We start from the raw sequence: 21,583 nt of genomic DNA, 5'->3' as shown, positions 1-21,583 counted from the left end.
CAATAAAGCAGAAATACATGTTTTTCTGGAACTCTCTTGCTTTTTCCATGATCCAGTGGATGTTGGCAATTTGATCTGTGGTTCCTCTGCCTTTTCTAAAACCAGCTTGAACATCAGGGAGTTCACGGTTCACGTATTGCTGAAGTCTGGCTTGGAGAATTTTGAGCATTACTTTACTAGCATGTGAGATGAGTGCAGTTGTGCGGTAGTTTGAGCATTCTTTTGCATTGCCTTTCTTTGGGATTGGAATGAAAACTGACCTTTTCCAGTCCTGTGGCCACTGCTGAGTTTTCCAAACTTGCTGGCATATTGAGTGCAGCACTTGCACAGCATCACCTTTCAGGATTTGAAACAGCTCAACTGGAATTCCATCTTCTCCACTAGCTTTGTTCGTAGTGATGCTTTCTAAGGCCCACTTGACTTCACATTCCAAGATGTCTGGCTCTAGATTAGTGATCACACCTTTGTGATTATCTCGGTCGTGAAGATCTTTTTTGTATAGTTCTTCCGTGTATTCTTGCCACCTCTTCTTATTTATTACATAAAAATTAGTTAAAATTACAAATGAATTTTAAAAATTCTCCCAAATCTTAGCACTCAGTAAGATGAGATAGCCATTGTTAATATTCAGTGAATGTCATTCTAAAACACGTACTTTTCCAAAAGCAGGATTGGTTTAATGTATTTGTATATATCAGAGGAAAAGAGTAAGTGAAACTGAAGAAATTGTCAAACTTTAAGTGAATATTTTTTTCACAGTAAGATGTATTATTTCTTGGAATAGTCCTCCCAAGTTAAGACACAAGACTCTGAAAAACATGAGGCTACAGTATTATTCTTATAGAGAAATGACATATATACAATAAAGTGTACAAAGCTCTATGTAGGGGTCATTGGTGCTTTTAGGTTGTTTGAGGTGTAGACAGTCAGTTATCTTATACTTTTCCCCAGAGCTCCTCCCCTACTGTGTTTCTTAACTTTATATAGTGTGAGGTTTATTACATTTAGTTCTGTAATCATAATTCCCATGACTCTTAAGTCTCATTTATATGTTTACAGCCACATCCAGGGCTTAACTGTGACTTGCTGAGCTCCTGATATGTTTCTTGGTTGGTTGGGTTTTGCCATCAAGCACTTTTTTTTTTCTGTCATAAAAGGATCATGGGTGGTGCCTTCTCTGAAATCTTGCATGCTTGATGGTGTTGGTCTTTCCCCTTTACTCTTCGCTGGGTTTAGGATTCTTATATCTTTTCTTTTTTCTTCTCAGGATGCTGTAACTATTGCTTTGCTGTCTCCTGATATTGGTTGCTTCAGAAAAGTCTCTTTTGTCTAGGTCCCTATAGATTCTTTATCTGAACTGTTTCTGAACTGTTTTTTTTTTTTCCCCCTGGAATAGTTTTTCCTTTTTGATCTAGAGACATGACTTTCAATTTCAGGAACTTTTTCTTCTACCATAAAACACTCAGCTTTTCCTCTGCATTTTTCCTTCTTCTTCAGCAACACCAGTTATGCTCAGGTTTTCTTGCCATTGTCTTACATATTTTTCATTTTGATGGTTTAAAAAAATTATTTATTCACCTTTGGCTGCACTGGGTCTCCTTTGCTGTGCATGGGCTTTCTCCAGTTGTAGCAAGCAGGGGCTACTCTGGTGGTGGTGCACGGGCTTCTCATCACGGCGGCCTCTCTTGTCAAGGAGCACAGGCTCTCAGGTGTGAGGGCTTTAGTAGTTGTGGCTTGTGGGCTCAGAAGCTGTGGCGCGCAGGCTCTGTAGTTGTGATACATGGGCTTAGTTGCTCCATGGCATGTGGGATCTTCCCAGAGCAGGGATAGAACCCATGTCCCCTGCATTGGCAGGCGGATTCATAATGACTGGGCCACCAGGGAAGTCCCTGATGACTATTTTAATAGCTGTTGAATGTTAGAGCTGTCCCATTAATCTACTCCATTATTCCCTGTGGTTGAGCAGCTGGCATGTTTCTCATTTTTTTTAACTGCTCCTCTGCATTTTGGAGCTGTGATATATATGTTTCTGTATTTGAAATATTTCCTCAGTTTTGTGTCTCAGAAGTAATACTGAGGAAAAGAACATTTTTATTGGGATCTTGACACTTTTAAAAATTTATTACTCCTTTTGAAAAATTAATTTCCCAAGGAGGCAATACATTCTCATGGTTCAAAAGCCCAAAATTATAAGGAAGTATTATGTTAGAGTCCTGGCTAAATGGTGGTAACAGAGGCCCTGAAATACACTGGTTCCAATAAGACAGAAGATTCTTCTGCATGGAATGGTCTAGGAGTAGGCAGGTGGTCAGAGTGGGCAGCTTGCTGTTCCCACAATCATTCGGGGCCCACACTGCTTCTCCGATTGTTCTGCCAGATCCTAGGAGAGGTTTTGTGTTCTCAGGTGTCCTTCTCATCTGTTCAGAGCTGCTCACCACCTCGAGGTCTGCATTGCAGCCCACAGGTAGGAGGGAAAAGCCAGAAGTTCCACATATAACTTCTCATAACCCAGGTCAAGTCTCCAATCACAGAGACACAGCTGACAGCGAAGGACACCGGGGAGGGTCGTCTGTAATTGGGTGGCCTTGTGACCGGTTAAAACTGGGGGCTCCTTTTCTGTATAGGAAGAAGAAGGGTTTTAGGGGAAATTTTAGCAGCCTCTGCTTCAATTTGCCCCCCTGGCAACCCCAGTATCTGTGTGTACTCTTCTTCCCACACAGCACATTCCTTCCATCCCGAGACATCAGAGTCTCATCCAGTTAATGCTGGCATCTAAAATCTAAGGTTTCTGTGTGATATGAGGCACTCAGGACATGGTTCCTCTTATTCCTAAAAGCTGTGAAAGAACAGTCAAGTCCTCCACTTGCCACCTCCCAAATGCAGCATAGAAGACAGAGGAGGGGCCATGCCACAAACTCCTGCTTGAAAAGAAGAATGAGAAATACGAGCAGTCGTTAGTTCATAACGATAATGGAGTTCTGCCCAGCGGGGAGGGCAAAGACATCCTGTAGTCACAGAGCAGGAGCTCCTGGCTACATCTTGGTTCTGCTCACTAGAATCCCCTTGTCCGTTTTCCTCCATGGCTCCCCTCTTTGCCTTCTAGGGGATTCTTTATCTGTTTCCCACTGTAACTGCTTTTAAATCAAGCTTTGGAGAACTCTGGAGAAAGCTGCATAGCTTAAGAACGTGTTTCCTGTGGCTGTAGGTCTGGAAGTCTAGTGATTTCTTTAAGGGACCAGAAAAATCCTGGGCTTATACAAGGCCAAGCATGTGGCAGTCCAGACCCCTCAGAACTCAGCAGGCTTCTGGTCTGTTTGCTTCCAGTCAGTTCCAGGTAAAAATATCCACTGCCAAACATCTCTTCTGGGTCTGAGCTTTTAAGTCAGTGGACTATGGAGTAGTTACTGGTCTTTGCTTGTGGCCCACCCCTCTTTGCCTCATTTTAATGGCAATGGTCTTGAGACTGTAGCCTAAATCTGATCTTTATAAATGAACTGATGCTCATGTCTGGTGGAGAATACTTAACTGGAGAATTTCTTGGAGGCTTTGAGAGAAATTCTTAACCTCCTGCTTTTTGGGTCCAGAGAAATTGGTTTTTCCAGTCCCATTGGGTCCCAAATGTTTTGAGTCTCAACTAATTCATATTGTGGAACTCAGAATGTACACCCTTATGCTATATTTATTTCTGCTTGCACACTGACCAGTTCTTGCTTATTTTCATCTTTACTCTTGTAGTAGCTCATTAAAAACATCAAGGAGCCATCAGTGCTCTGTTTCCCACTGTTTGCCCTAAAGGCACAAGTTCAGATGACACATGGCTTGTCTTATAAGTTATTGACGTTCTAGCAAAGATTTTTGCTGCAGTAATAACAAGGATTACCAGCTTGTCAGTCTGCAATGTTTATTTTCTTACCATTTTCCCTTGCCAGCTGCTAAGCCAATGCACGATTGTTGATCATGGAAACTCATATCTAAATATCATTTTCTACTTTAGCTCGAGTCCAGGCTAAGTTTCTGTAAAAAAGAGACCCAAAATACAGTGACAGGTCTGGAGACAGAAGTACAACTTTTCTGGCATGATAATCCCAGAGAGAGGGAAGTAGTCCGGTATGGTAGGCTTTGTTCCACTGGGTCATTTCGGGACCCGAGTCTTTCTGTTTTGTATCCTGCCATCTCCTAGAATATTGTCCTCACCCACATGGTAAAAACTGATTCACCGTTAGCAGGTCATGTGCCAGGCTGCCGGAGGGGGAACAACGCAGAAATCCTAGAAATTGAACACATAACTTCTGCCCACATTTCACTGGCCAGGTTTTAGTTACTAGCCCCACCTAGCAGCAAGACAGTCTAAGAAATGGGGTATTTAACTGGCTGCTTATGTGACCAGCTACAATTTGAAAGGTTCTATTACTAAGGGAAGAAGAGAGTGGCAGTATCAACCACTGGCATTAAAAAGCAAAGTGTTCACTGAGTTCCCACATCATCCAGTAATCCCGGTCATCACTGCTCATCTCCCATGTGTTTTTCCTAAGCCTGTGTTTGTGCATATACAAATACAAATGTACATTCTTATTTTCCCCCTTTTATACAAAAGATAGCATATTATACACGTTATCTGCACCTTGCCGTGTTCATTCAACAGTATATCTGGGAGATCTTTTCATATTCATACACAGAGACCTTCTTCACTGTTTCTCACAGTTGTATCACAAAAGAACCGTGCTTGTTTTATCAGGTCTCTTCAATTCAGTTTAGTCGCTCAGTCGTGTCAGACTTTTTGCAACCCCATGGACTGCAGCACGCCAGGCGTTCCCTGTCCATCAGCAACTCCCAGAGCTTGCTCAGACTCATGTCCATCGAGTCAGTGATGTCATCCAACCATCTTATCCTCTGTTGACCCCTTCTCCACCTGCCTTCAATCTTTCCCAGCATCAGGGTCTTTTCCAATGAGTCAGTTCTTCGCATCAGGTGGCCAAAGTACTGGAGCTTCGGCATCAGTCCTTCCAGTGAATAGTCAGGACTGATCTCCTTTAGGATTGACTGGTTGGATCTCCTTGCAGTCCAAGGGACTCTCAAGAGTCTTCTCCAACACCACAGTTCAAAAGCATCAGTTCTTCGGCGCTCAGGTCTCTTGCTGATAGCCATGTGGTTGTTTGCAGTCTTTTGCTGTGGTGCTGCTGCACCGGGCACCTATGAGCCAGTATCACTTCACACACGAGCAGTGTATGTGTACATTAAGTTTCTAGAAATGAAACTGGTGATTCAAAAGGCATATGCATTTCTAATTTTGATAGATACTTTCAAATTGCTTTACACAGAGATTGTACCATTTCGCATGCCCAGCAGTAATACAGGAGAATACTGTTTGCTCACAGCATTGCCCACACTAAAATACAGCTTTTGGATTTTGGGCATTCCGATGCATAAAGCACAGTTGTTGCTGTTCTCTAAGTCATGTTTGACTCTTTTGTGACCCCATGGACTGTAGCCCACCAGGCTCCTCTCTGTCCACAGGATTTCCTAGGCAAGAGTACTTTGAGTGAGTTGCCATTCCCTTCTCCAGGGGATCTTCCCGGACCAGAGATCAAACCCACATCTCTTGCATTGCAGGCAGATTCTTTGCTGTCTGAGCCACCAGGGAAGTCCATAAAACACATTATAAATTTACATTTTTCTTAGGAGTGAGGACAAGCCCCTTTCATGTGCTTGAGCCATTTACATTTTTTTTTTTTCGTGAACTGTTCCTAGCCTTTGCTACATTATTTTTTGGTCATTGGTCTTTTCTTATTAATTTCTAGTTCTTTGTACAGGATGGAGACTTTATTCTTTGTGATATAAATTTATTCAGGCTGCGCTAGGTCTTTGCTGCTGCCTGGGCTTTTCTCTAGTTGCTGAGAGTGGGGGTTGCTGTCTAGCTGGGTGTGCAGGCTTCTCACTGCAGCGCCTTCTCTTGTTGTAGAGAACAGGCTCATAGGGCGGGTAGCTTCAGCAGATGCAGCTCCTGGGCTCCAGAGCACAGGCTCCATGCTTGTGGCACATGGGCTTTGGTGCTCCATGGTATGTAGGATCTTCCCAGATCAGGGATCAAACCCATGTCTCCTGCATTGACAGGCAGATTCTTTATCACCGAGCCACCAGGGAAGCTGCTGTCATTTGTCTTTTAACATTCCTTTTTGTTTGTTGTGCGGAGTTTTCTTCATTTTCTTTTTTTCTTCACTGAATTCAATACTTTTGTATTGCTTATAGATTTTGAATCATAACTAGAAAGGTTTTCCAGCTTGACGATTAAAGAGAGCTAGGTAACACGAGAGAAGGACTTGCATGAGAGCGTATGAGGAAGAGAGAAAGCATGGTGATAAAAGCCCAGGTGTAGCCAGGGATAATCCATGGTTGTGGCAATGACCTCTAGAAAAATTAACTAGACTTGATTTTCTAAAATACTGAATCTATGTTTTATACTTATTTTTACGTATGATATCTTAACCTTTGTTTGTTAGTATTTCATCCACAACTCTTGACTTCTCTATCTCCCTAGTCTTTTCTATGATTCTTTTTTATTAATCAGAAGATACTGGAGAACTATTTTATAATAGTAAAGGATTAGTTAGAAAAATGAAGAGGGCATGTTATAAAATAAAAGGAACTTAAACACTTAACCACATTTTTGATCTTGCTTAGATCATGATGGGATCTACCAACTATAAAATAACATTTAGGGGACAGTTGATATAATTTGCAAGTGGACTGCATATTAGTTTGTGTTAAAGGCATTATTATTTTGTTGGGCCCACCCAACAAATGGCATGGTAGTTACATTATTTTTACAAAGATTTTATTAGTTAGAGATGCATACTGATGTATTTATGGGTAAAATGTTAAAAGGGTACTGATATATTTATGGGTAAAATGTTAAAAGGGATCTGCTTTAAAACATTTCAGGAAGAAGAGTGATGGGCATTGGGGAGGATAAAGTATAGCTGTAACAACCGTATTGATCAAATATTGACTGTTGTTGAAACTAAGCGGTGGATAATGGGGTCTGTTATTCTCTTCTTTCTACTTTTTGTGTATGTTTGAAAATTTCCGTATTGAAAGATTTAAAAAGACTAAATAGAAAATTAACATAGAGTTATTACAGAAAACTGAAAAACGGGCAAAGGCTAACGGGTTAAAAATGAACATGATCCCACCAGCCAGACCTATCTGCTGTTAACATTTATATCCTCCTGGTCTTTTTCCCATGTGTAAATATGTACATACACATTAATTTTTTAAAAAAGAACATTGAGGTCACTCAGTGTTTAAATTTTCTAACTGAAAGATATTTAACCTTTTAATGTATCATGAATAACAGTCCTTATCATCATTCTGGTGGTTTCCAAGCATTTGGGGAAGGTCCGCTGGAGAAGGAAATGGCAACCCACTCCAGTATTCTTGCCTGGAGAATCCCATGGACAGAGGAGCCTGGTGGGCTACAGTCCATGGGGTCACGAAGAGTCGGACACGACTGAAGCGACAGAGCACAGCACATCAGCATTTCAGTGTATAGATGTATCACAATTTAACTGTTTCACTGTTTTATTTCTAAGATTTTTTTTTTTGATGTGGACCATTTTTATAGTCTTTATTGAATTTGTTACAGTATTCTCTTTTATGTTTTGGTTTCTGGGGAGTCATGTGGGATCTGAGTTCCCCGACCAGGGATCGAGCCCACACCGTCTGCACTGGAAGGTAAAGTCTTAACCCCTGGACCACCAGGGAAGTCCCTGTTTCACTGTTTTGGGGTTTTTAGGTTGTTCTTATTTTTCACCCCCATGAACATGAATATCCTTATGAATAAATGATTGTTCGTGTCCACATACAGATCTTTAGGCCTTGATCCTGGAAATGGAACCATTGGGTTGGAGGGCACATCCAGGGTATGCAGTTTCACGCAAATGTCAAGTGGCTTTCAGAAAGATAGTACTGCACCAGCGATAAACGGGCATGCCTGTTTTTCTGTACTTGCAAGGCCAGAAGACAGAGTGGTTCAGACCGGTCATGAGTGTCAGGAGTGAAGAAATGTCACTGCTGTGCAGAGGCATCCCTGATGCTTACACGGGGCGCGTGATGGCCCGGTGTGCTGGGGGAAGGCAGGGTTAGTCGCAGTGAGTGTCGGTGTGGCCGGACAGCTTATGCCATATTAGTGAAGGGGCTGTGGGCCTACGCAGCAACCCAGTGTCTCTGGTTCTTGAGGAGAATCCTTGATGTGGCCCAGAACCACGGCTCAGATCAGTAGCTTAGACTCTGCCGGTTGATGTCTTTTTCACATTGTCATGTCTCGTGGGCAGTTCCCATGGCGCTTGGCCTGTGCTTCTTCATCTCTATATTGTATAGATCACCCTCCTGGATCATCTTTGAAACCCAGCTTATCTTCTAAACTCTCAGGCTTGTTTCAGCACTTTTCGGTTTATCTTAGTGTTACAGTCTGATAATCATTCTTGCTCATGACAAAATCTATATTGTGTTTAGATTTTGAGGCCTTCATAAAATGGCTGTTTAACACCTGTCTGGGAACTGCCAATTTATGTTTATGTCTGTGTCCATTTCCATACTCCATGTCGTTGCTTCATTCTGTTCCATCAGCCAGCGGTATCTCAGGCTGTCAGAGGACAGGATTCTGAAACTCCCTATAGTATAAGAGACTCTAACTTCATAGTGAGCTTTTCTTTAGACTCTTGGTTTAAGCATAGAGTTTAATGGAGTCAAACAGGTGAGACTGTTAATTGAGAAGCAAATCAGCAAACAATGAATCTAGAAAATATAGCCAAGATAATAGGATTAAAAATACAAGAAAATGCTTCCCACTGTTCCTTTTAAGGAAATTAGGTCCTAATAAAAATACCCTTGAACTTAATTGTCTACATGCTATTTTGTAGTAATCAAGCTTTTGTCTCTTTGACATATCCTTGAAGGGTGTCTAAAGTCTGCCATCTTCTCAAAATAGCTGGACACAGGTTGGCCCTCATGGATTTCCCCTCTAGACTGTGAACATTTGTAAGAGTGAAAGAAAGGATTATAGGGACTTTCCTGGTGTTGCAGAGGTTAAAGCGTCTGCCTGCAATGTGGGAGACTTGGGTTTGATCCCTGGGTCGGGAAGATCCCCTGGAGAAGAAAATGGCAACCCACTCCAGTATTCTTGCTTGGAGAATCCCATGGACGGAGGAGCTTGGTGGGCTACAGTCCACGGGTCGCAAAGAGTCGGACACAACTGAGCGACTTCACTGGTGGTCCAGTGGTTAAGATTCCACACTTCCAATGCAGGAGATGTGGGTTTGATCCCTGGCTGGGGAACTAGATCTGACATGCTGTGCAGCTCAATAAAAGAAAACCAGAAATGATTATAAGCACACACACCCTCAGAGTCATTTATTATTATATCACACAACTGCTTCCTTGTGCAAAGGTTAAAGTGTGGGAACCTCCCAAGTAGAGAGCTATCACTCAGAGAGGAGTTTATTTTAGTAATGAATTTTTTGGGTGTACTTGATGGGGTTTTTTTTTGGATTTTAAAATGAAAATTTGCCTAAAGGTCTCTTCCAGGGCTTGCCCTGAATCTTCCCGTTTCCCCACTGATTCCAAGCCTTCCCTGTGTGCCTGGCTAGACTCTGCCCCTATGCTGAGGAGAAAGGAAGCTAGTTTTTTCTGTGCTGTGCTCAGTCCCTCGGTCATGTCTGACTCTTTGCAACCCTGTGGACTGTAGCCCGCCAGGCTCCTCTGTCCATGGGATTTCCTAGGTAAGAATAGTAGAGTCGGTTGCCATTTCCTCCTCTAGGGCATCTTCCCACCCAAGAATCAGACCCATGTCTCCTGCACTGGCAGGCGGATTCTTTACCACTGAGCCACCTGGGAAGCCTGCCAGGTGTTCTGTAAGAAGCTGAAGTATATCACCAACTGTCCTAGGTACTTTTTCTACTCAGCTCCGTTTACACCTCCCAATAATATTGCGGTGGTGCTGCTATCTACGGGGAGAAAAGCAGATTTTGGAAAGTTCAGTAATGTCACTGAGCTCTCACAGTGACAAAGTGGCAGCTGTAGCCTTGACATCAGGAGCCGTTGGTCCCTCGGGAGCAGGGATGGGTGGGGCGCAGCAGGGTACCTGGTGGACAGTGCAGATCTTGAATCTGAGCATTGTGTGACGGCGTTTGGACAAAGCCAGCAGCGACAGGCTGGGGGCATGGCCCTCCAGTCATCATTGTGCCAGAGCCAGCTGTAATTAGGGAAGCCTCCCCTGGCTCAGTAAAGCTCTATTTTGATTCTCTTTCATTGTAGTATGATGGAAATTGTGCAGTTCTAAGGTAATTTAAATGGACTAAAAAAGTTTTAGTTTTTTTTTTTTTCCCCTTCTGTTCGTGTCCGAAGGCTGCTGTAACAAAGTACCACAAACTAGGTGACGACTGAGAACAACAGAAATGTATTATCTCACAGTTCTGGAAGCTGGAAGTCTAAATTCAAGGTGTCAGCAGGCTTGGTTTCTTCCCAGGGCTCTGGGAAGAGAGAGAAGCTTCTCTGAGAGACAGGCTGGTGGTTGCTCCTCTCCTGGCTTCCAACACTCTTGGCTATTCCTGGCTTGCAGATTTATCACTCCGACCCTTCACTTGCACATGGTGTTCTTGTGTGTGTCTGTGCACCCAGATTTCCCTTTTTACAAAGATACCGGTTGGGACTTTCCTGGTGGTCCAGTCGTTGAGATGCCACACTTCCACTGCTGGGGGCACAGGTTTGCTCCATGGCTGGGGCACTAAGATACCATATGCAGCGCGGTGTGGCCAAAAAAATAAAGGCACCAGTCATACTCGATTATGACCCCATTTTCAATTCAGCCTCTATTACACTTTCGGTAGACATAGTGCCAGAATGGTACCCGTGGTCCTCCTGTGCTTGACCCGAAGGCAGGATTGGATTCTCCATTAACCAAATGGTCCAGGGCCTTAATGTAGCTTTCTTGGCTTTGGGATCAGTTGACAGAATTACCCACAGCCAAATCGGCCGCCTGTGCAGGATGGGGTTGGGGGAGAAAAGGTCCTGTGCTCTTTATTACTTGGTTCAAACATAAGCCCTTCATGACCTCCAATAGTTGTTTTCCATTATGTGAGATGTTGAAGAGTACGCTGCTTCTTATTTCTTTCACGACAGCAAAGCAAGAAAACAAAGTTGCTTTCTAAACAAAGACAAACTTGCTTTGAAGCAGGGAATCTGTGGTCTTCCAAGTTTCCCCTTCTCATCACCAATAGCCATTCTCCGGGAAGCATCCTTCGCTCCAGAACAATGAATATTAGTTAATAGTCTGTTAATTCCTCCTGTTTCCCATGAGAACGAGCTTGTGTCCACAGCACGTCATGGAGTTTCAGAGCCTGTCTTAGAGCTTTTGCTAAGAAACTTGTAACACGGAAGGAAGTGTCCTAGGCAACCTCTGGAAGGGAGGCTTTTCGTTTATCCAGACTTTTGCCCTCTCCCACCCCAAGTATCGCTGCCCCTGGGGCCGGGGGGTGAGTGGCAGGGCTGTGATCCGAGCCGTTCTCACTGTGTGCGTGTCTTGTGCAGACACCAGCTGGAGACTCCAGGTCACTACTCTCACCTGGCTGCCTTCTATGAGGACAAGAAGGGGGTGCTCCACGCCGGTCCGGGGAGAGGTGGCGGCCTGCCCCCTGTCTACTGGCTGCCTTCCATCCACCGATACATGTACCCCGAGATGAAGGTAAGTCAGCCAAGTCTCACGCAGTCCCGGGCTTGGGTCTGGGGACAGTAGTTGCTGATTGTTGTTTTCATGAATAAGGAAATTTGTATCTTGGGCTAACATCCAAAGTCTGCTTTTGATAGAATAGGATTGTAACCTCAGCATTTGGTTCTTATTTAAAACATAAGGCAAGTTATCTTAACATGCTTTCTAATACTTCCATAATAGCGGTGCAGAGCCATGTGAGGGCTCAGTGGTGGTGGACTCCTGGGGGCGGCGCGTGGATCTGATTCTCGTGATTGCTTCGGCTTTAAAGGCAGACATTTGAACTAAAAATGAAGCGTTCAACAGTTGAGATATTTCTTAGTTACCATATTTTTGATATTACTTTACTGTGTATTTTTTCTGAATTACTTTGTACTAGAATATGTTTATTTACTATTAACAGAAGACCCAAGCAAGCAGTAGGTGTTGGGAGGGTACAAAGAGCCCCTCCCTTTCCCTCCTCCCTCAGCTCTGCCCTCCCCCTCCTCATCTGCTTCCTCCTCTTCCACCCCCCTCCCCCTCCTCCACCCCCTCCCCCTCCTCCACCCCCCTCCCCTTCCTCCACCCCCCTCCCCCTCCTCCATCCCCCTCCCCCTCCTTTCAGTAAACATAGTGCCAGAATGGTACCCGTGGTCCTCCTGTGCTTGACCCAAAGGCAGGATTGGATTCTCCATTAACCAAATGGTCCAGGGCCTTAATGTAGCTTTCTTGGCTTTGGAATCAGTTGACAGAATTACCCACAGCCAAGTCTCTGCCATCTGTGCAGGATGGGGTTGGGGTTCATCCCCCTCCCCCTCCTCATCCCCTCCTCCTCCATCCCCCTCCTCCTCCCCCATCCCCCTCCTCCATCCCTCTCCTCTTCCTCCATCCCTCTCCTCCTTCTCCATGCCCCTCTTCCATTGCCTTCTTCCATCCCCTGCTCGTCCCTCTCCTCCATTCTCCATCCCCCTCTCCATGCCCCTTCCCCCTCCCCTGCTCCATCTTCCACCCCTCTCCTCCTCTAACCCCCCTCCCCCTCCTCCATCCCCCTCCCCCTCTCTCCATCTTCCACCCCTCTCCTCCTCTAACCCTGTCCCTCCTCCTCTACCCCGTCTTCCTTCTCTACCCCCTCTCCCCTCCCCTACAGGTGGCCACAAGATACTTCAGTGGAAATTTCAGGCTCCCTGGTAGAGAAATTATAGTATGAGTCCTCTGAGAGGACTCTGAGAAGGCGTCTTGGAAGAGCATTTGAGGTATCTAACTGGAGGAAAGTGAGGGATGCTAACTCAGGCTGAGAGAAGGCATGCGCCACAGGGGGCCGTGGTCCAGCACTCTGTCAGCACCTTCTGTAAGTTAGACGCTCTGCTGACTCTCTATCTGTATCTGTTGCAGCACTCTTTAAAGTGGATTTTTTTTTTAATCCATGTTTTACAGATAAACCAACTGAGGTTTTTAAAGGTTCAGTGCCTTGCTTAAGGCCTTACAACTGGTAGGAGATAGAGCCAGGATATTAACACAGGCCTGGTGCCGAGGCCAATGCTTAGTCCTCCCACTACATTGCCTTGTGGGGATGTGCATGAGAAATCACAGGGCGAGGTCATGGGCGTGAGAAGACTGGTTTGACTGTGATGGATATCAGTGTCATCTGGCCAGGAGTAAAAAGTGGAAAAATAGGTTGCAATCAGTTTGGAAAGAACCTTAACTGTTAGACCATGGTATTTGAACCTGAATAAGTACCAGTTAGGGTCTTGTTAGGAAAACACAAACTATGCCAGGTATTTCAGACTGATTCAATACAGAGAATCGGTAATACAGGAATTGGAAAACCAAAGTCACAGAGAGGTAACAAAATAACCTAAACACTAGAAATACAGACAGTGGCTACCACCCTACATTAGTTATCTGTCGCTGCATCACAAGTTGCCCTCAAATTAATGGTTTAAAACAGTGAAAGTTGCTCAGTCATGCCCGATTCTTTGTGACCCCATGGACTATATATACAGTCCATGGAATTCTCCAGGCCAGAATCCTGGAGTGGGCAGCCTTTCTCTTCTCTGGGGTATCTTCCCAACCCAGGGATTGAACCCAGGTCTCCCACATCGCAGGCGGATGCTTTACCAGCTGAGCCACGTCTCTCAGTTTTGCAGTCAAGGTGTCCCTCATGACTGGGGGCTTATCTGACAGCTCGACTGGGGGAATGTCCACTTGTGAGTTCACATGGTGGTTGGGAGGATTGAGTTCCTTGAGGGCTGTTGGACTGAGAGCCTTGCTGACTGTTTAGTGGCTATGGCAGTAAACAAACACATTGGGCCTCTCCAACATGATGGCTTCCTTCATCAAAGCCAACCTGTGAAAAAGTCTGCTGGCAAGGTGGAAGTCACAATCCGTTGTATTAATTGTGGAAGTCACAGCGCTGTAGTGTTGCCATATTGTGGTTAAAAGCAATTTACTCAAGAGGAAAAGAGGATTGCACAGATAGGCAGTAGATAACCAATGAGTGGGGGAGGGGTTGGTGGTGTACCTGGGCTTTTTGAGGCTTCCTACCATGTACTCTTCCTGGAGTAAGAAAGAGGGGAAAGTGACAGGAAGTGACATCTGAACTGCAGGAGCTCGGAGGAGGGGCTCTGCGGAGATAGTTCTCAGACCACTTAGGGAGGCACCGTGCTCCTGGGCATGGTGTGGGCAAGGGCTTGCCTAGGGCCAGGGTTGCCAGGAATAGCTGGAGTCTAGAATGGAGGTGTCCTCTGCCCCTGGAGAAATACCAGCGGAAGCTGGACCCTGAAACTAGAAGCTTCCTCCTGCCCTCCAGTCTCCAGTCACTGCCCCCCATTGGTAGAACCTAACAGGTAGCCACCAGGCATAAGAGTCTGGGAAATGTAGTTTGAAGATTTCCCGGGCGTGTGCTGTGAGGCAACAACTAAGAAGCTGCCAGAGGATCATTAGGGCATTTCTGGGCCTGTATTGATGAAAACCTACTTTCTTTCTCTTTACTCCTAACTCTGACCCCCTTTTTCCTTCTGAGTTCAAGGCTGTCTCCAAACCCGCAGGGAGGTGACCAGCATCTGACCTGGGTGCCCTATATTCCTCTCCCCAAGATGCCAAGAAGGGGACCAGAGGGAGAAAAAGTGAAATCGCCTATTTTTTGCCTTATTGTGGGCAGCTAATAAGCAGACATGTTAAACCCTGGGCGATCCTGGGAAAAGGGTACTAATAGGTTGCAGGTAGAAATGTGAACAGTCTTCTTTAAAAAAAAAAAATTTGTTAGTGCTTTATTAAAATTCAAAAGATTGCACCCTTTGATCTGATAGTCCCACTGCTTAGGATCTGTCTTCTCTCTGTAAACCACGGCGTGTCATGATGTCTATATGAGCATGTTTAATCCAATATTGTTCAGAGTGGCAGACAAACAGAACACTCCGTATCACACAGTCATTCGGAATAATGAAATAGAGCATAACTAGTTGACGAGGGATGCTCTACTAGGAACATTGTGAGAGAAGAACAAAGAGCTGAAAACTGTGTATGATGTTATCACTTCTGTGAAATGATCACTGCCTTGGGTATGTACAAACATGTAGACATATTCATATATGAACATATATACAGATATGTATCCACATACATATATGTATCCATGTCCACATACATACATGAACCTGGGAAAAAAACGTGGATGGGTGTGATGTAGGTTATTAACATGGGGTGAGGGATGAAGTGTGAATCCGAGGGACCTCCCAACAACAGTTAGGGAGTAAGAAGAGGATGGGGTGCCTGACGTGAGAAGCTGGAGGGAACCCTAAAAGTAGGAGCTGTGCAAGCCCCGAAGAGAAGGTTCTCTGTAAAAGCTCCAAGGCCAGAGAAGGGATGTGTTGAGGTGAAAGCACAGGAGAAGACTCTTGTATCCAGTCGGGGTGCAGCCTAGGGCCGTGTCTCAGCAGAGAGAAGGTCCCCTCGCTGGGCTGCTGCCCGTTTGGCCCTGGCACAGACCCTGCCCAGTCCGCCAGCTCCTTGTGGTCCCCAGAAAGCAGCCTGTTCTCGTATCTCAGGGCCTTTGTATGCCCTCCTGCAGCCCCCGGCTCTGCTTTCGTCACAGCTCTCATCAGGCTGGTGTTTAAGTGCTTGTGTGCCTGCTTCTTCCACTGGCTTGTAAACCACACACTTGGTCCTGGAAGTGACCTTCCAGAACATTCACAGAGCACTTGGCTTGAAACCTGGCGTCTTAGTGACAGTTGTGTCGTGTGGCTTTCCCGTGTGCCGAGTGCTGCACACGATTTTTCTCAAGTGGTCCTTCTAGCCATACGAGGGATGTGATGGTATATCCCCATTTTACAGGTAAAGAAAGTGAACCAGAAACGTGGGCTGGCTTTCCTGAGGTCTCCCTGTCAGTAAAGGGCTGAGCAGAACCCTGGCCTCCGACTTCCCCTGGGTCAGACAGAACTCATGCAGTTGCTCCTGGAATATATCTTGGTTCCTCTGCCCGCCTGGGAGGCGACCCTCAGTTGAGGGGCCCTGGCATCCAGCACTGAGAGGAGACGGGGGTGGAGTTGGGACAAGGGGGTGGGGTTATGTGCAGGGGGAGGGGTTATGGGCAGGGGGTGGAATTAAGTGCAGAGGGTGGGGTTAGGCATAGGTGGGTGGGGTTAGGTGTGAGGGTGGGGTTAGGTGCAGAGGGGTGGAATTAGGTGCAGAGGGTGGGGTTATGTGCAGGGGGTGGGGTTAGGTGCAGAGGGTGGGGTTAGGTGCTGGGGGTGGGGTTAGGTGCTGGGGGTGGGGTTAGGTGCAGGAGGGTGGGGTTAGGTGCTGGGAGTCCTTGTGCCAGTGCGGTAACCTGTAATCTGTTCCCACATGTCACCTCCCACGGGAGCTGGTTCCCTGTATATTTGAGGTGTCCCCTAGGACAGTTGGTTCATCCTTTCCTTCCTCCCTGTGCTTAGTCACTTTGGGAGCTGAATGGTCTCACTAAGGTGTGCATCATCCCGGACTCAAATATTACAATCCAGCTTCTCTTCCTCTGCAACCCTTCCCCAAATGAAGTAATGATCCTAAACTCTCACTTCGGTGCATCCAGGGAGCTGCTGAATGATAGAATTCTGGTTTAAAGATAAGACTTTCAAAGTGAAAAATACCAGTGTATCTGTTTAGTTATACCTTGGGTTATTTTTGGTGGGGAGGGGTAGTTAGCATACACTTATATTGCCTATATTTCACAATATTTCTAACAAGTTATTCCTCCCTTCCCCTCACCCACCTCTGTTAATTTTTTCAGATCACACACCCAGCTGGCTGCATGTCCCAGTTTATTAAGTTCTTTGGCGAACAGATCCTCATCCTTTGGAAATTTGCCTTACTTCGAAAGCGCATTTTGATATTTTCTCCCCCTCCAGTGGGCGTTGTATGCTATAGAGGTAACTAGAGGCCAAGGTCAGGGACTCTGCCCAGGCTCCCTGCAACAGAAACTGCCCCATTCTTTCCAGTGTTGACCAAGGTCAGAGGGATTGATCCGTATCAGGGGCTCACTGCTTTGAATCCCTGGAGGGCTGCAGTTGGATTGATATGGTAGAATGTGGACTCCAGCAATAGGGAAGATGGATCGGGTGGCAGATGAGTAGTCTGGAGAGAGAAGGGCCTGGATTAAAGCAGAGAGGATGGATTCCAGAGGCTGGTGTCAGATTGGGTTGTAAGGTTCTGATGTGAGAGGTCAGGGCAGAAGAGTCTAGGATGACAAAGACGGTAGGGCCACCAGCCGGGGATGTGAGGAGGAAGAAGTCGGGGGGTGGTGTGATAGAGTCCACTGGGACACTACATGTGTGTGCTGCTCTGGGACCTTCTCGAGGTGGACGCTAGGCAGTGGTCTAGTTGGGTCAGGACCTTGGGGGACAGGCTGGGCTCTCTGCCGCCACGTGGAGAGTGAATCAGGAGGGATGTGTCAGCGTGGAAGATGCTGGCCTGGGAGGTGAGCCAGAGAAGGAGGAAGACAGAGGAGGCTGAGGAGCACAGACAGAAGAGGGGAGGGGACCAGGAGAGGCAGGGGTTGCCGTGGGCAAGGGTTCTGAGAAGGGGGAAGGTCACCAGTACATCCTAAGCAAGATCTCCTGAGAGAAAGGCTGACCCATGTCTGAACAGAGACCCTAGTGATGCTGGCCACCCTGGAGGCAGGGGGGCAGGCTGGGAGGGGGACCCCGGGCACCCTCACCTCTGCTGTCCCGCCAGTGTACTGCTGCTGCTGCCTGGCCAACGTCTCCCTGCCTGGCATCGGGGGCACCGTGCCCGAGTCCAAGCCTTTCTTCTACGTGAACGTGGCCGACATCGAGAGCCTGGAGGTAGAGGTGTCTTACGTGGCCTGTGAGTACGGGGCCCGCGCATCCCCGGCACCTCCCGCCCCTCCAGGGGCCCTGGTTCCCTGTAGGGCCGCCCTGCAGGGGTCCCCACCTCCTGAACCCCGGCTCCCGCAGGCACCACGGAGAAGATCTTCGAGGAGAAGCGGGAGCTCTACGACGTCTATGTGGACAACCAGAACGTGAAGACGCACCACGACCACCTGCAGCCGCTGCTGAAGGTCAACAGCGCCGACCGGGAGAAGTACCGGCGGCTCAATGAGCAGAGGCGAGGCTGGGGGAAGGGGAGCCTCCCCCTGTCCAGACACCCGAGGGTGGTCCAGCCCCGCTGCCTGCCGTCCCTTCCCTCTGCACATTTTTTGCCCATCTGCCCAGGGAGCGGGGGTTGAGGAAGCTCCCCACCTATACTGATGGGCAGCAGTCATGCCTGGGCTGACTCCTTTCTCGTGGCCTCTAGAATCTATGAAGCCCGAGGCAGCACGCTGGTATCAGTGGTGGGATAAAGGGCTTCATGGCCTCACCCTAATTGTACGACGATTAGGAAAGGCTGTCCCTCGCCCTGGATTACCCAGGGCCAGACCCAGCCCTGGACTCCAAGCCCCGTGCTGCCCCTTCTCTCCCTGCCTCTGGCCGGGGCAGCGGTGGGGGTGTTGCTCTGGGTATTCAGCCTGCTTCTTGAGAGGCAGTGACCCATGCAGATATCCGCCCAGTGACCTAGCCTGGGGCCTGGGGGTCCTTGTAGCTGCGCCAGAAGCTGACGGTCGTTTCCTTCCCGACAGGCAGATGCTGTTATATTCCCAGGAGGTGGAAGAAGATTATAACCCTTGTGAAGAGGACCTCTTTGTGCTGTAAGTCAGCCTGGGTGGTGGTCATGGGCCTCCCTGAGGGTCCCTTAGCACTTGACAGCTTTAGCCTGGATCCCTCCTGTGTTGGGCTTACCTGGTGGCTCAGCAGTAAAGAATCTGCTTGCCAGGGCAGGAGATGCGGGTTCGATCCCTAGGTTGGGAAGATCCCCTGGAGGAGGAAATGGCAACCCACTCCAGTATCCTTGCCTGGGAAATCCCATGGACAGAGGAGCCTGGCAGGCTATAGTCCATGGCGTCACAGAGAGTCAGACACGACTTAGCAACTAAACAACAGCAACTGCCTCCTGTGTTACGTGCCGCAGTGCAAGGATGCCCTTTATTGCCCTTAGAGCTGGGTTCCACAGAGTCAGCCTGAGCCCTGAAAGGCTGTTAGGGGCACCCAGAAGAGTTCAAGAGCAGGGAAAGGTTATTAAGAGAAACGGGAGCCCCAGGAGTCATCTTCCTATTGGTCATTTATACCCAGATGTCCGCTGCATACAAGCTGTCTCTCAGGATGCGGGGGCTTGTCATTCATTGCTGCTTTTGAATAGAGCACTTCCTTGTACGGAATATTATGGGATCATAAAAAACTTAACTCTTGAATGACATTTCTTTTCCCCCAGCGCAGTTAGTGGTTGGGATTAGAACCATGGCCTCTATACTTTTAAGGCATTGATTTCATTTGTAAGCAGGTGTGTTTAATAGTGCCAGGTGATAAGAACAGAAATGTAATTGAACCAGAAACAGTTCTGCCAGCTTCCTGTCTTGGGGTGGGGAGTAGCACTTGCAGTTAAAACTGTTTCTGCCTTTGAGCATCTACAATGTGGGAGACCTGGGTTCAATTCCTGGGTTGGGCAGTTCCCCTGGAGAAAAAATGGCAACCCACTCCAGTATTCTTGCCTGGAGAATCCCATGGACAGAGGAGCCTGGCAGGCTCCAGAGTCAGACATGACTTAGCGCTAGCTTTTGATGTTGCAACAAAGGTGCAGTACTTTGATTCTGATCAAGTGTACTTTCTAATGCGCACCTGCTGTGGAGATGTGAAAGTATCTGGGGGCTGAGTAGAGAGTCTCCTCAAGGCTTCTGAATCTCTGTCTGTTGAATCTGAAATTCCTGACCGCCCAAAGCTGCTTGGGGCACTGAGCACCTTGCTCTGTGGAATACAGATGCAAAGTCTAGACTGTTACGTTATCAGACCATATCTGAATACGGCTCATATATTCATATAGTACTATAAGTCAGTGACACTCAGATATGCCCTGTGCAAATTAAAACAAAGCCATCAAAGTATTGATTTCTAACATAATTCCACAGTGGTAGGAGAAAAGACTACACGACTTCAATACCTTTAGACTATGAAATTTTTGCACCTTGTTTTATGCCCCTGGATATGTTCCAGTGTCTCCTGGTTTATAGTCTGTGGGAACCTGAATAGAATTTGTATCCTACTGTTATGTGAAAATTGTGTAAATCTTAATTACATTGAGTCGGTTCATAGTGTTTTTCCAGTCTACTATATCCTTCTACTTTTCTGTCTATTCATCCTAGTAATTTTTGAGAGTTTGATATTGAAACTCCAACTAAAAATCTTAATTTATCTACTTAAAATAGTTATTGTGATATATAGTAGAAATATATGTAAGTTCCACTTACATATAGGAACTATATTTAAGTTCCACCATAGTGGAACTTTGTTCTATTTTCTGGTGTCCTATAAAGCCGTCTAAGGAACACACAATTATACACAGATGATGGTGAGCTGTGGAGATATCGGTCGCTCTGCCTCGCTCCCCCTCCTACATCACCCCCACCCCCCGCCCCCTGGGGCTGGCTTCTGACTCCCCAGTGCCTGCCTCAGTACCTTTGAGCTCCACCTTTTTTGTGTGTTTGGCTCAGGCTGGAGAGTCATTTTAAGAGTCCTTCTCTGCGTTGGGAAGGCTCACCTCCTGTCACTGGCTTTAATTACCCATCCAGGGCTTCGAAGGTGGATTTCAGTTTCTCACATTAAGTCTTGACCTCAGAACTGCATTATCAGGTGTTTTTTTGTTTGTTTGTTTGCTTTTTAATCTTTCTCTTCCCTTTAGGACTAAGCAGAAAGAGAGGAACACAGTTCATGGGGCCTCTCCCTACAGCTGTGTTTAAACCTCTAATAACCTTCCTGTAGATTTCTGGCAGTCAGGCCATCACTCACTCAGAGATTTTGCTAATCATAGAATGGCTTAACACCAGTTCTTTGCTGACCTCAGTGGCACTTGAATAACTCTTTTCACTTTTATCCTGTTTTCTTCTTTTAAAAGGCTTATCTGACTTTTGAAACCATTTAAATGTATAGCAAGCAAAACAGTGTAGTTTTGGTTCCCCACGTGTGGCTTACTTGGTAAACTTTTGTGTCTTTTCTGCCCTCTCTTTCCCATGTCTTGTCTTGTGAATGCAGGTTTTTCCTTGAGCAAAACAACCGGATATTTCAGACTTTGTTGGAGGTGTCCGCCAGTCAAGACAAGACTCTGACAGCTGAGCATGCTCGGGGCATGGGTTTAGACCCCCAGGGAGACCGGAGTTTTCTTATGGACCTGCTGGAGGCCTACGGCTTCGATGTCATGTTGGTCATTGACAACCCCTGTTGCCCATAGGAAGGGTGAGCCGCTATCACGCAGGGATGGCCT

The 21,583-nt window shown here is 46.6% G+C and overlaps 1 protein-coding gene across 1 annotated transcript in view; it reads left to right on the top strand.

Annotated features, from left to right (window-relative positions):
• DENND11 (DENN domain containing 11) overlaps positions 1-21,583 on the top strand; it is a 51,651-nt gene that overhangs the window by 24,087 nt on the left and 5,981 nt on the right. Inside the window, exons 4-9 of the mRNA XM_040260015.1 lie at positions 11,584-11,737; positions 17,007-17,145; positions 17,951-18,082; positions 18,193-18,343; positions 18,855-18,923; positions 21,355-21,583. The exon at positions 21,355-21,583 is cut by the window's right edge and continues 5,981 nt beyond it. Of these exons, the coding sequence (XP_040115949.1) occupies positions 11,584-11,737; positions 17,007-17,145; positions 17,951-18,082; positions 18,193-18,343; positions 18,855-18,923; positions 21,355-21,550 (841 nt within the window). The 3' untranslated portion in view covers positions 21,551-21,583. The remainder of the gene's footprint in view (positions 1-11,583; positions 11,738-17,006; positions 17,146-17,950; positions 18,083-18,192; positions 18,344-18,854; positions 18,924-21,354) is intronic.

This window comes from Oryx dammah, unplaced genomic scaffold (genome assembly GCF_014754425.2).
Source record: "Oryx dammah isolate SB20612 unplaced genomic scaffold, SCBI_Odam_1.1 HiC_scaffold_18, whole genome shotgun sequence".
NCBI lineage: Eukaryota > Metazoa > Chordata > Mammalia > Artiodactyla > Bovidae > Oryx > Oryx dammah.
The sequence above is the reverse complement of the archived record's forward strand: the minus strand, read 5'-3'. Positions and strand labels throughout refer to the sequence as shown.